The 12,373-nt window shown below is 39.1% G+C and overlaps 1 protein-coding gene across 3 annotated transcripts in view; it reads right to left on the reverse strand.

The window, feature by feature from the left end:
- Positions 1-2,297: 2,297 nt before the first annotated feature.
- The window catches only part of LNX2 (ligand of numb-protein X 2), a 74,724-nt gene continuing 64,648 nt past the window's right edge, over positions 2,298-12,373 (reverse strand). For all 3 annotated transcript variants that reach the window (XM_010375083.2, XM_030922023.1, XM_030922024.1), the window contains 3 exons: positions 9,627-9,858; positions 6,722-6,880; positions 2,298-4,876 (listed from right to left, as the gene is read on the reverse strand). In XM_010375083.2, coding sequence (XP_010373385.1) covers positions 4,741-4,876; positions 6,722-6,880; positions 9,627-9,858 — 527 coding nt within the window. In that variant the 3' untranslated portion in view covers positions 2,298-4,740. The remainder of the gene's footprint in view (positions 4,877-6,721; positions 6,881-9,626; positions 9,859-12,373) is intronic.

Raw genomic sequence — 12,373 nt, forward strand, 5'->3', positions numbered from 1 at the left:
TTTCCAGCTACCTTCTACCCACAAGGTGCTCCCTAAGCAGCACCAGAGGCCTCAATTTTCCTGACCAGCTCAAAGATAAACGGAGAGAATAACTCCCACTGCTCAAGCATGGGCTGTGCACACTACTGTAGAGAAACAGGGTAAGTAGTGCAGAGGCCGGGTGGTCGAGGCCAAGTTCAGCAGCCATAAATCACACAGACAGGAGGTATCCTTGACATGAGGACAACAGCATTTTACCTTGGGGATATTGCTCCAAAAACCCATTTGCCAGTCTGATAAGAAAAAACAGCAAATTCCAATAGAGAGCAACTTGCAATATAACTGACCAGCATCAGCATTCTCAGAACGCTCATGAGCAAGGAGTCTGAGAAAATGGCACAGCCAAGAGAAGACGACGACACGATGACTAAACGTACTGTAGACCCCTGGAACAGAAAAAGAAATTAAGCCTCGATTCTAACTTGGCAGTATCTTGAGCTCTTCAGAAGCGACAGAATCTCTGACATTTATTGTCTAATTTTAAAACAGTGTCACAGATGGGGTAATCAAGCATCTACTTGGCAAGTTTTCTTCTTCCTAGCATATAGCCATGACCATAAATGTAACTTAATGGAATCTTTAAAAGGAGCCAGAAAAGGCTTGGCCAGAGAGATTGGTAAAGATTTCTTAAAAGAGTGGTGTCACTTGAGCCAAGTCAGCCCCTGCAGATGCAAAGGGCAGGGGATGTATGTGGGCTGGGGTGGTTTATATAGGAAGAAAGGGTGGAAATGAGGCCACAGGGGAAAGCGGGGAGGCCAAACCACGAAAAGCCTTTTGTGCTGTACCAAGTCTTTTGATTTATACTGCAGACAACATGAACAAATGAAGATTTTTTTTTTTTTTTTTTTTTTGAGACAGAGTCTTGCTCTGTCACCCAGGCTGGAGAGCAGTGGAGCCATCTCAGCTCACTGCAAGCTCCACCTTCTGGGTTCACACCATTCTCCTGCCTCAGCCTCCCAAGTAGCTGAGACTACAGGCGCCGCCACCACGCCCAGCTAAGTGCTTGTATTTTTAGTAGAGACGGGGTTTCACCGTGTTAGCCAGGATGGTCTTTATCTCCTGACCTCATGATCCACCCACCTCAGCCTCCCAAAGTGCTGGGATCACAGGCGTGAGCCACTGTGCCCAGCCAAATGAAGATTTTTAAACAGGGCAAAGATATGATTAGAGCTGGGGTTTAGAAAAGTTACTCTGAAGGCTTAAGAGTTTGGACTGAAAGATGAAGAGACAGGACGTAGGCAAACGCTTGGGAAAGCACAGATTTGAGTTTTGGAGGTGCTGAGATCTAGGTGTCTGTCTCAGGCTATGGACTGTGGGAGCTGTAGACTTAGGTGTCAGTGGTACTCAAAGTCGCAAGGTTAAAGATTGGTACTTAAAACTCTAATTAGGTAGCAAGAGATCAAGGCCAGAAGAAATGCATACACAAAGGCCTACCGAGATTCACCATTAGGAAGGAAAGTGGGGAGTGAAGAGTGAGATAGATGGAGTGTCACTTAAGCCCTCACTCCAGATATGGGAACAATGTGAACCAGCAGAGAAGAAAAAGCTTTACAGTTAGAGGAAACACCCTAAATGTGTGCTGGAGGCAGGAACTGGGGCGGGGCAGTGGCGCGATGTGTGTGTGTGTTCTGGGGAGGCTGCTGGAGCAAGGGAGGGTAAACCGGACCACGGAGTCATCTGGAAAATCCGATTAGGAGTCTGACCACAGAGGCCTCGGTTTGAACTTAACTTGCTAGAAAACTAGGAGACAACTTTGTTTCTTTCAGTCAAAAAAATTTTTTTCCCTCGTAACCATATTAGAAAAGAAAAAGGCCAGGCATGGTGGCTCACCTCTGTAATCCCAGTGCCTTGGGAGGCTGAGGTGGGCGGATCACCTGAGGCCAGCAGTTCGAGACCAGCCTGGCCCACATGGTGAAACCGTCTCTACTAAAACTACAAAAATTAGCCAGACCTGGTGGCGGGCACCTGTAGTTCCAGCTACTCAGGAGGCTGAGGTAGGAGAATTGCTCGAACCAGGGAGGCAGAGGTTGCAGTGAGCCAAGATCGTGCCACTGCACTCCAGCCTGGGCGACAGACTGAGACTCTGTCAAAAAAAAAAAAAAAAAAAAAGGAAAAGAAACTGTGGGGTGAGAATAAGGTGGGTTTGTGATCCTGAGTTTCACACTCGGTATATTATAAGGACAGCGGAGCTAGCAACAAAAATACAGATCACAGACTAAGTTAACAGCTGCTGTTCAAGAAAAGAGACAACGTCACTATTACAGAAAAGATGACTTTTATTTCCATCCTGAATGATTCACACCATTATTTAAACATCTGAAAAATCCTGAAATAATTTAAACTGAAGGCACAGAACAAACCAAAATATTTAACTATCAGAACTAAAAATGAGAAAATCCAAATAGTTCTGTAGTAACAATAAATTATGAACAAGTTTCCATCACCAAATATCACTCTGACCAAAAACGACTGTCTTTTGTCATAAAAGCTACAGCTTAAGCTGATTCCAAGATTTCTATGATAAAAATCAGAGTGAAAAAATTTCTTCTTTCAAAAGACTCATTATGCCACCAGGTTCAATGTAAGTATTTTGTATATAACAAAGTAGCAGTCAGGATATTTGTTGATGGATGGCTGCTCCCCAAGGAACGACACATTCTTACAAACTTTAAAAAAATAGCAAAGTTGGTTACAAAATTCTATTTGGGGAGCAGGGAAAAAACTTGTTCCATGTCAATTAGAATATCAAAGCATTTCAATTATCAAATTGCTTCCAAAGCCAATCATCACACGACAGTAATATACTGTACGGGCCATTCCACCGCATCTTGTTATATGTTGATCGTACAGTGTAGTTAAGGGGTCGAACAAGTCAGTAGCAATGACTGTTGCTGTATCTTATTTATTCCAAATAGATGTTTTTAAAAAATAATTATAAAACTAACTGAAATAATCTGTGACATGCTACAGATACAATAAACCCCAGCAATGCAATTGCTAAGTTTGAAAATAAAGTGGTCATGCTTCATAATATATTGTACTGTAGTATTCTGAAATACATTCTCTGATTATCAATACCATTTATTACAGAGGTCACTTGTAAATTAGCTCAGATTCTGAACTAGGTTTCTAAATGAAACTTTTTTCAAGTATGTATAATATTAATAAGGTAAAGATATTTTTATCTTATTCACTTATTTATGTGTTCTTCAGAGGACAAGTATGTTGAACAAAAGACAAAAAATGGGCTAGTCATAATTTTCAAAAACATTTCAAAAAATATGAAATAGTCTAGTGACTGAGATCTGACTGAAAGATACATCTAAAACCTACATTTCCAATAAAACAGAACTTTTCTGTCTCCTACTTGGAACAACTAAGCTCATAAGAAATAATGGGAAAAATAATTGTTTCTAAAATACACAACAAATACTCCTACCCGAACAAAATAAAAAGGTCTCCCTTTCTCCTACTTAGCTGTGATATATATGTATTTAATAATATGGTTTTATCTTTATTTCGTTTAATTGCATAAATCACAAAAACATTTCTAGCCAAGATTACTGCTAAGAATAACATAACTCTAGAAACAATTTTTTTTTAGCAAAAACTACTTCAAAATTTCCCTACATACCAAAAGATTCCTTTGGAAATAGATTTTTAATGCTTTTGGGCTGTTCAAGTAAGTGCAGCTTTACCATCTCTAACATTAAGTTATAATTATCATCCAAATTTCTTTGTAACTGGATAACATTATCTTTTATTCTCTACTATTCTAATAATAGTATATTATTTAAGAAATCTTAGTGTTGTCAGACTTATTTCTTCATCTTCTATAAGTATTGAGAGATTACAGTAGAAATAAACAAGAAAATCACTTTATAAACAGTATGAAGTTTTGAAATGTTGGCACCAATAAAAAATGGGGAACGGCAGGGTGTGGTGGCTCATGCCTGTAATCCCAGCACTTTGGGAGGCTGAGGCGGGCGGATCACAAGGTCAGGAGATCAAGACCATCCTGGCTAACACGGTGAAACCCCGTCTCTACTAAAAGTACAAAAAATTAGCTGGGCGTAGTGATGCGTGCCTGTAGTACCAGCTACTCGAGAGGCTGAGGCGGGAGAATGGCATGAACCCAGGAGGTGGAGGTTGCAGTGAGCTGAGATCACACCACTGCACTCCAGCCTGGGTGACAGAGCAAGACTCTGTCTCAAAAAAAAAAAGGGGGGGGGCGGGGGAACAGTTATCATCAAAATTTAAAGTATACTCATTCATGGTATTGGTTATGACACTGGCAGTACATGCTGTTGTTACTGGCTTCGCTGACATCAGGTCTGAGGGATACAGGACTCATTCTATGATTCAGTTGCTGAAAACAAAGACCCACCAGAAGGTGTTTACTCCAGCTGGGACACAGTTTGGGTAAACTTTGCTCATTACCGTAGGTAACATTTTAACAACTAAGTTTGAATTCTGAAAATATAAACTCACAAAGGTTAGTGGAAGTTTCCAAGCTAAAAGAAATGTCACTAACTTAGGAAACCATTTAAATAAACAGAGAGGGACAATCTTGGTGGGTTTTGGCCCTGTGTATACCAGCGGTGTCAGCAGCTCCTAAACCACAAACACAATGAAACCAAAGGGTTTTCTTTCAAAAACCTAAAAAAGGAAGATGCAAGATTTGAAACCAATTTCCAAAATCTATACAAGGCTGCCAGGCCAACAAATAACAGTCAGGGTGACTTTGTTCCTCTGCTCCTTCAACATGGGAACTAGTGCAGAGTGGCTCATGCCCACGGTCGACAGCCCATTTACGGCCACAATCATGTCACCACACCTGGACAAAGAGAGACAGATACAGAATGTTACTATTTTCATGGTATTAAAAATATCCCAATTGAGATTTATTTAGCATGAAAAATGCAGTTTCACTTACCACTTAACTGTCAATGATTAGGGTGTATAATCTACTTTGTCTGGGACGGCTGTTAAGCCTATGCTGGCTTTCCCTTGCCAATCAAGGAAACCCCTGTGCCAACGACTCCATAACCAGTCGGTGAATGTCAAGGACAAGCAGAGTAATTTTCACACTAATTTAAGCAAAATATAGAGTAAATACGCTCTCTCTTTAAAAAAATATCAAGTCATGCATTTGAAGGGGGTTGCTTATTATTTTGACTGCTATTTCTCTATTCATTCTTAGAGCTCATACATCTGAGGGTTGAATTAAGTTGGAAATAAGACCCATACTTCCTCTTCTTTCAGCTGTTGACACTCACTGTACTCTAAGCAGAATTATCATGGATGATGAACTGGAAGACCTTTCCAGCCTTATAATTACCATAATTATCCTTATGGTTTCTGGTCTTCTATTTATACCATAAATATGCTATTTTACTGTTGACTACTTCAATTTCTTTTTGGAAGTAGGAGGAATACAAATTATAATTAACAGAGGCCCAGACTGGTTGAGTAACTTAGCTAAGAGAGTGATTAATTCATTTTTCCCTATGCTTTCCTCATTTTTTTTTCATCTTTATCAATATAGGCTGACCTGGAGCATACCACTCCCAATCACCTTTCCACACATTATTTAGATGTCACTTACCCCTTGCAAACAGTGTACATTTTCCATCTGCATAGCATTCTATATAGAGTGTCAACATTTACTGTTTAAGAAATGGTTCTTCCTTCATAAAGCAGGTATTAAGAATTTACAACCAACCACCTCCTCTCTGCTGGTGATGATCTCTTGCCATGACACCTTCTCTTTTCTTCTCCCAGTGCCCGAGCTTTGATAAGACGCTGTACACTGAGCGAGGACTTTTGCGCAGTGGTAGAGGCTGGCAGAGGGGTTAAAGTCCAGGGATCTAGAGCCAGATAGTCCTGGGTCTGAATGCCAGCCAATCACTTTCAGCTATTTCATTGTGGGCAAGTTTCTTAACCTTTCCAAACCTCAGTTATCTTGTTTGTTTTAAAACAGAAATAATAAAGAAACTTACCTCATAGGATTGTTAAGATTACATAATGAATGCACAGCACTTAGCACTGCGCCAGGCATCCTGTAAGCTATGGTACATTCATTCATCAAATATTTATGGAGATCTTACTTTATGTAAGGTATTGTTATGACTGCTAGGGATATACCAATAAATGCAACAAGATCCCTCCCTTATGGAGCTTGCATAAATACGATCTCAGGTAGAGAGGAATGCTATGGAGAAAAACAAAGCAGAGTCATCTAATGACAGGACAGAACCTGAGTAGGCTGTGTGGGAAACTTAGTGCTCAACGTCACATCACATGATGAATGAAATATGTCCGATGAAATACCTCAGGTTCAGTTTCTGTCATCAGATTAATGAAACAGCTATAAGTGACAAGATAGTAAAGGTAACACTTCAGTCTAGATCGGGATTGGCAAATTTTTTTTCTGTAAGGGGTCAGATGGTAAATATTTTAGGCTTCAAGACCCACACAGTCTGTCACGACGACACCAACTCTGCTAGTGTAGTGTGGGAGCCAGAGAGTACATAAACCAGCAAGTGTAGCTGCACTGCAATGAAACTTTATTTTCAAAAACAGATAATGGGCTGGATTTGGTGCTGACCCCTGACCCCTGGTCTAGATCATGTTCGGTGTCATCAACATGAATCACATCATTAATTAAAACAAGACTCACTTTAATCTTCCATCATAATAAGCAGGAGTTCCCAAGACAATAGTTTTAATGAAAAAAGGCTGATTGGTGTGGTTCTCTTCGTATCCACCAACGATACTAAAGCCCCAACTTCCCAAGTAGCTTCTTCGTAAAACTATATCATGGCAGCTATGAAGTGTACTATAAACAAACACAAAAATAAAGAAAACATTAACATGGAGGCTTTTATAGCCGCTTATTTTTGTTATTACCTCACACCATGTTATATTTACCACTCTTGGAAAAAAGAAAAAGGGCTATTAATAAATAGATTATTTTGACAATCCATTTTCTAGCAGAGACACAGTCCTAGGTAGACTCGAATTTCTCCAACGTTTTTTAGTCTTCCCAAGTGAAGACACACACACACACACACACACACACACACACACACACACACACACACACACACACACGTAGAGAACCTGGTTACAAATTACACCTCAGTAACCTGTACAGAAAGGTTATGTACCTATATCTGCTCACTGCATTGTCAACAAAGTCCTCAATTCTACTAATCACTTTCATCTACAAGAGGACTTGTAACGTGGGATGAAAGAGGTCTAGTACTGCCAAGCCCAGCACGCGAATGAAAGAAGAAAAAGACTAGGAGCACAGCTTCCAAAAAGAAGGCAGATCATTATTTCTCTTTTCTGAAGGTCCTGCAGGCTTTTAGTCTACATGAGGAGTTGTTATTTTCTCCTTTCCTTAGGATGTTTTCATTTTAAGGGAGACTCTTACTTCCCAAAATAGAGAAATCAATCTGGAAAACACTAACAAAAAATCTTTTTCTTTTTTTTTTCTGTCATAGACAAGCTGGGTACAGTGTCACGTGCCTGTAGTCCCAGCTACTGGGAGGCTGAGACAGGAAGATGGCTTGAGCCCAGGAGCTTGAGGCTGCAGTGAGCTATGATCATCCCAGCTTGGGTGACAGAGCAAGACCTCATCTTTTTTAAAAAAAGAAAATATATACACATCTATACACACACATGCATATATAAATGTATCATAGACACTGAGAAACTATAGTTAGAATGATACTGCCAGATTGGAGGATGTGTCCAGAGAGGGAGGGGAAAAAAATGTACTTATGTTTCCATAGCTCTATGGATTCGGGAAGAAACAGTGAGTAAAATCTTAAAAACAAAACAAAAAAACAAAAAAACCACACCTAAATGACACAGAAAAAAAAATCTCTTTATAATAAATAAGTATCTTTCATCTTTAGGTGGAACCAGATCTAAATGCATGGAAGGCAAGATTTCCTGTTTTTAATCCATAATAAAATAATAAATATATATAATATAAATAAAATAGTTTTAAAGATCATGTTTTATTATTTCTTAATAAAGCCAATTCTATAAAGCGATGTTTACCATGCCAGACCTTCTCATCTTATCTAGTTTCTTAGCTCACTGATAAGAAAGGCTTCTGGGATGGAACAAGGTCCCATGCACTGGCCTGGATTTAAAGGGACAGTGCTGGTTATTTTCCTAATGCTGCATCTTCTGAAACAAATAGCTTTCTTGTATACACGAACAAATTGCAGTGGAAGAAACCTCCCTTTTCAAGAAAAGCAGAGTAGAGCTGCCACACTATTTGGTGTGAAACCTGCATGTAGGGGCCACCTGTACCCATCGAGGAGGACACATGGCTGTTGAATATAGCTTTGCATTCAACAGAAACCTCCATGCACACATTGAATAGTAGCCTTTTATTGACAGGTATTCTTTCAACACCGGTGGGCTCAAAAATAGATTTTACTATACTGTTATTTCTCATCTAAAATCTTTGCTATTATGCCTGGCACACCAGAAAATGCTCTGAACAAAGAGGTCAATGTGCCAATCCCCAAACTAGACTGGTATAACAGATAAGGAAATTAAAGGAAGCACTAGGGACCAAGTTTCTCCAGGACCCTGTTGCTCTCTGCCTGCTCCATCATTAGAGGTGCAGACGAGTTCCGAGGTCTGCGACGTGCTGCCCGGCCACTGCATGAGTAGACCACTTCTCACCCACTACGCACAAAGAGCCTTGAAGCACTATCTAAACGCTAGTTGTTGTTATGAACGTATCCAAGTCAGGTGGCTCAGAAAATAGCAAATTCTTATTGTTTATTTTTATTTTAAAGAATCAATACTTTTCATACGTGGTCAAGAGTCAAAATGCTTCATAGTTTTAGTATTCTTATGTACAGTAAGAATCTAAATGGATTAGGCAACAACAACAAATAATGATAGGAACACACATTCTTCCTATCTCAAATGTCAAACAACAACAACCGTGGAAAGGAATGCACCCTGGGATGCTACTGGAGGTTCTACGTGCTTCTGTGACCCCAGCGCTGACCAACCACAGCATATCTTGGCTGGTCACACTGATAAAAAACAAAAGTGAAACAGCCATTCTTGAACACTTATGGTTTGGCTTAACAGACTCTTGCATCCAATAAAAATTGAGTTTAAATACTGCCTCTTTTAGGGAGAGTTTAAAAAAATTAAAAAGGTATTAAGAAAGGCTTCTGAGATCGGGGGAGGCCCCAAGATTGGCCTGGTTTTTCTGATGAAAAATGCATGAAGTCTCAGCACATAGCAGAATGAGTGCTGGTAAATGACAGCTTTTCTAAGCAAGAGGCCGGGTTATCCAATCTCATGGCTAGCCCACTGAGGAGCCTTACAGGAATAGACACAACTGCTTTCTTTGTGTACCTTTTAAAATGTAATATCCTAAGAAAAATTATCCTTTTCTTTTGTAGTTTGATTTGATGTTGCTACTTTTATTGAATTAAAGCTTTTTTTTATTCCAACGGGTAAATTTATCATGCTACACACTGATAAGGGTTGCAAGTATGATTATGATTTCCATAAAACAAGAAAGCGCTCAGTACCTTGGAAGCCCAAGCCACATGACCCATGATGGGGACCAACTGGCATCATACTCATTTTCGCTGAAAGTACTTGGCTGCTCCTCGGTGTTCTGAGTCGCCTCCTCAACAATCTGGACCTCAAGTGCTTTAAGGGCAACAGCAGGGGATGCGGCACTGGCTTTCAGCATTGCAACTGCCTCACTGTGACTTAAATTGGTCAAATCAATGCCGTTGATATTCAGCAACACATCACCTATTCAGATGAAGAAACAAGAAAAATGAGCTGAGCCACTGAGTATTCACCTGCAATTCTTTTTGTTTATAAACTAAGCAACAAAAGTTAGTTTCCACAACTCTGATGAGATAAGGTATAATAATAAATGGCATTTATTATTTGTTTGTAAATTTTATAATGAGAAGAAACCCAACACACAGAAAACATTTCATAATTTTAAAATAATGTCATAATACATGGGAAAAAGTGTGGCCTGAGGCAGCTTGACATGATTGGAAGTTCGAATCATCAGTTTAAGTTTAGTTGTGTACAGGCCCTGGGCAGGTTCATTTCTCTTCTTAGAGTTTCAGAGATTTCTACAATTCTGTTCAATCAAAAATCATTTGATCCTTTGCCCTTAGAAATAAATGTTTAATATATTCTGCTTTATATTTACACAGTTCTATACATAAGGACAGCCCTGTATAGTTCATTCAGGGCAAATATCAGAATATGTACAGAGAAGCTATCCCTGGGCCCACACAAAGAAATGAAACTTGTGGTCTGAATGCCTTCCCTGTTTGAGGAAGAAAAGAACTGTTGCTCTGTTAAGTAATATAATAAAAAACAGCAATGGGGATTATATCAAAGGTTAGGAAAGATTAGTTTTGTAGGAAGCAGACATTTGTGCTACAAAGTCTACAGAAATTTATCTCTCCCAATTTATCATCAGCTTTTCAGATTATTACAGCAAATCATTAAAAGAACAAAAAGGAAATAAAATTACCCAATACTACAACTGGACAAATAACCTTTACTTAATAGCAGCTTGAGAAAATAATTCACATACTATTCAATTCACCCATTTAAAGAATATAATTTTAAGGTTTTAGTATATTCACAGTTGTGCAAGCATCACTACAGTAATTTTGAGAACATTTTAATTACTCCCTCTATACCCATCATTCCCCTTCCCCAACCCTAAGCAACTACTAATTTACTTTCTGTCTCTACAGATTTGCCTCTTCTGAACATTTCATGTAAATAGACTCATACATGGTCTTTTATATCTAGCTTCTTTTACTTGAATAATATTTTCAGGGTTCACCCTGTAATTTGTGCCAGTACTTCAGTCCTTTTCACGGCCAAATCATATTTTGTTGTATGGGTAGACCACATTCCATTGATCCATTCATCAGCTGATAGACATTCGAGGTTCTACTTTTTGGCTATTGTGAATAATGCTGCTATGAACACTGGTATACAAGTTTTCATATGAACAGTTGTTTTCATATCTCTAGAAGTGGAATTGCTGGTCACATGGTTAACTATATGAGGAATCAGTTTAACTCTTTGAGGAGCTACCAAACTGTTTTCCAAAAACAGTTGTACCACTTTATATTCCCACCAGCAATTAATGAGAGTTTCCATTGCTCCACATCCTTGCCAGTGTTTATTATTGGCTGTCTTTTTTATTATTGTCATCCTACTGGTTGTGAAGTAGTATCTCACTGTGGTTTTGATTTGCATTTGAGACAGGGTCTCACTCTGATGCCAGGCTGGAGTACAGTGGCATGATCTCATCTCACTGTAGCCTTGACCTCTGGAGCTCAGGTGATCCTCCCACCTCAGCTCCTGAGTAACTGGGATTACTACAGGTTCACACCACCACAGCTGGCTAATTTTTGTATTTTTTGTAGAGACAAGGTTGTGCCATATTGCCCAGACTGTTCTCAAACTCTTGGGCTCAAACGATCCACCTGCCTTGGCCTCCCAAAGTCATGGGATTACAGGTGTGAGCCACCACACCCAGCCTGAGCATCTTTTCATGGGAATACTGGCTATTTATTTATCTTCTTGGAGAAATGTCTATTCAGATTCTTTCCTCATCTTTAGGTTGTGCTTTCTGACTTTTAGAGTTGTAAGAACATATATTCTAGACACAAGCCATTTGTCATATATATAATTTTCAAATGTTTTTCCCATTCTGTGGGTTATTTTTTCATTTGCTTGGTTGTGTTCTTTGCAGCACTAAAGTTTGCAGTTTTAAAGTCCAGTCTGTCTACATTTTCTTTTGTTGCTTTTGCTTATAGTGACATATCTAAGAAACTACTGTCTAATCCAAGGTCATGAGGATTTACATTTGTGTTCTCTTCTAAGAGTTTCAGCTCTTATATTTAGATCTTGAATCCATTATGATTTAATTTGTGTTTATGGTGTGAGGTAGGGGTTCAACTTCATTCCTGGAAAAGTAAGTTTTCAGAGTCACTTTTCTTACCTCATACAAACTAAGTCAATGGAGACTGCTATTTTTACCATGGTAATAGAGGCTAGCTGCAACCCCTATCTATACAAATTATATAGCATTGATAAGGAATATGAAACGGCAAATGCATTTATCCCTAAAATTAATTTTGTCTTCTACTTCACCTCCTCTCTGAGTCCCCTTCTACAGACACTTTATTAAAAGAAACATTTATTTTTCAGTGAGATGGCCCTTTGGAGTATCTAAGTCTGTTTTAATGCTAGAGGATCTTTTCCTAAGATAAAATAA

Source organism: Rhinopithecus roxellana, chromosome 18 (genome assembly GCF_007565055.1).
Source record: "Rhinopithecus roxellana isolate Shanxi Qingling chromosome 18, ASM756505v1, whole genome shotgun sequence".
In the NCBI taxonomy this organism is placed as follows: domain Eukaryota; kingdom Metazoa; phylum Chordata; class Mammalia; order Primates; family Cercopithecidae; genus Rhinopithecus; species Rhinopithecus roxellana.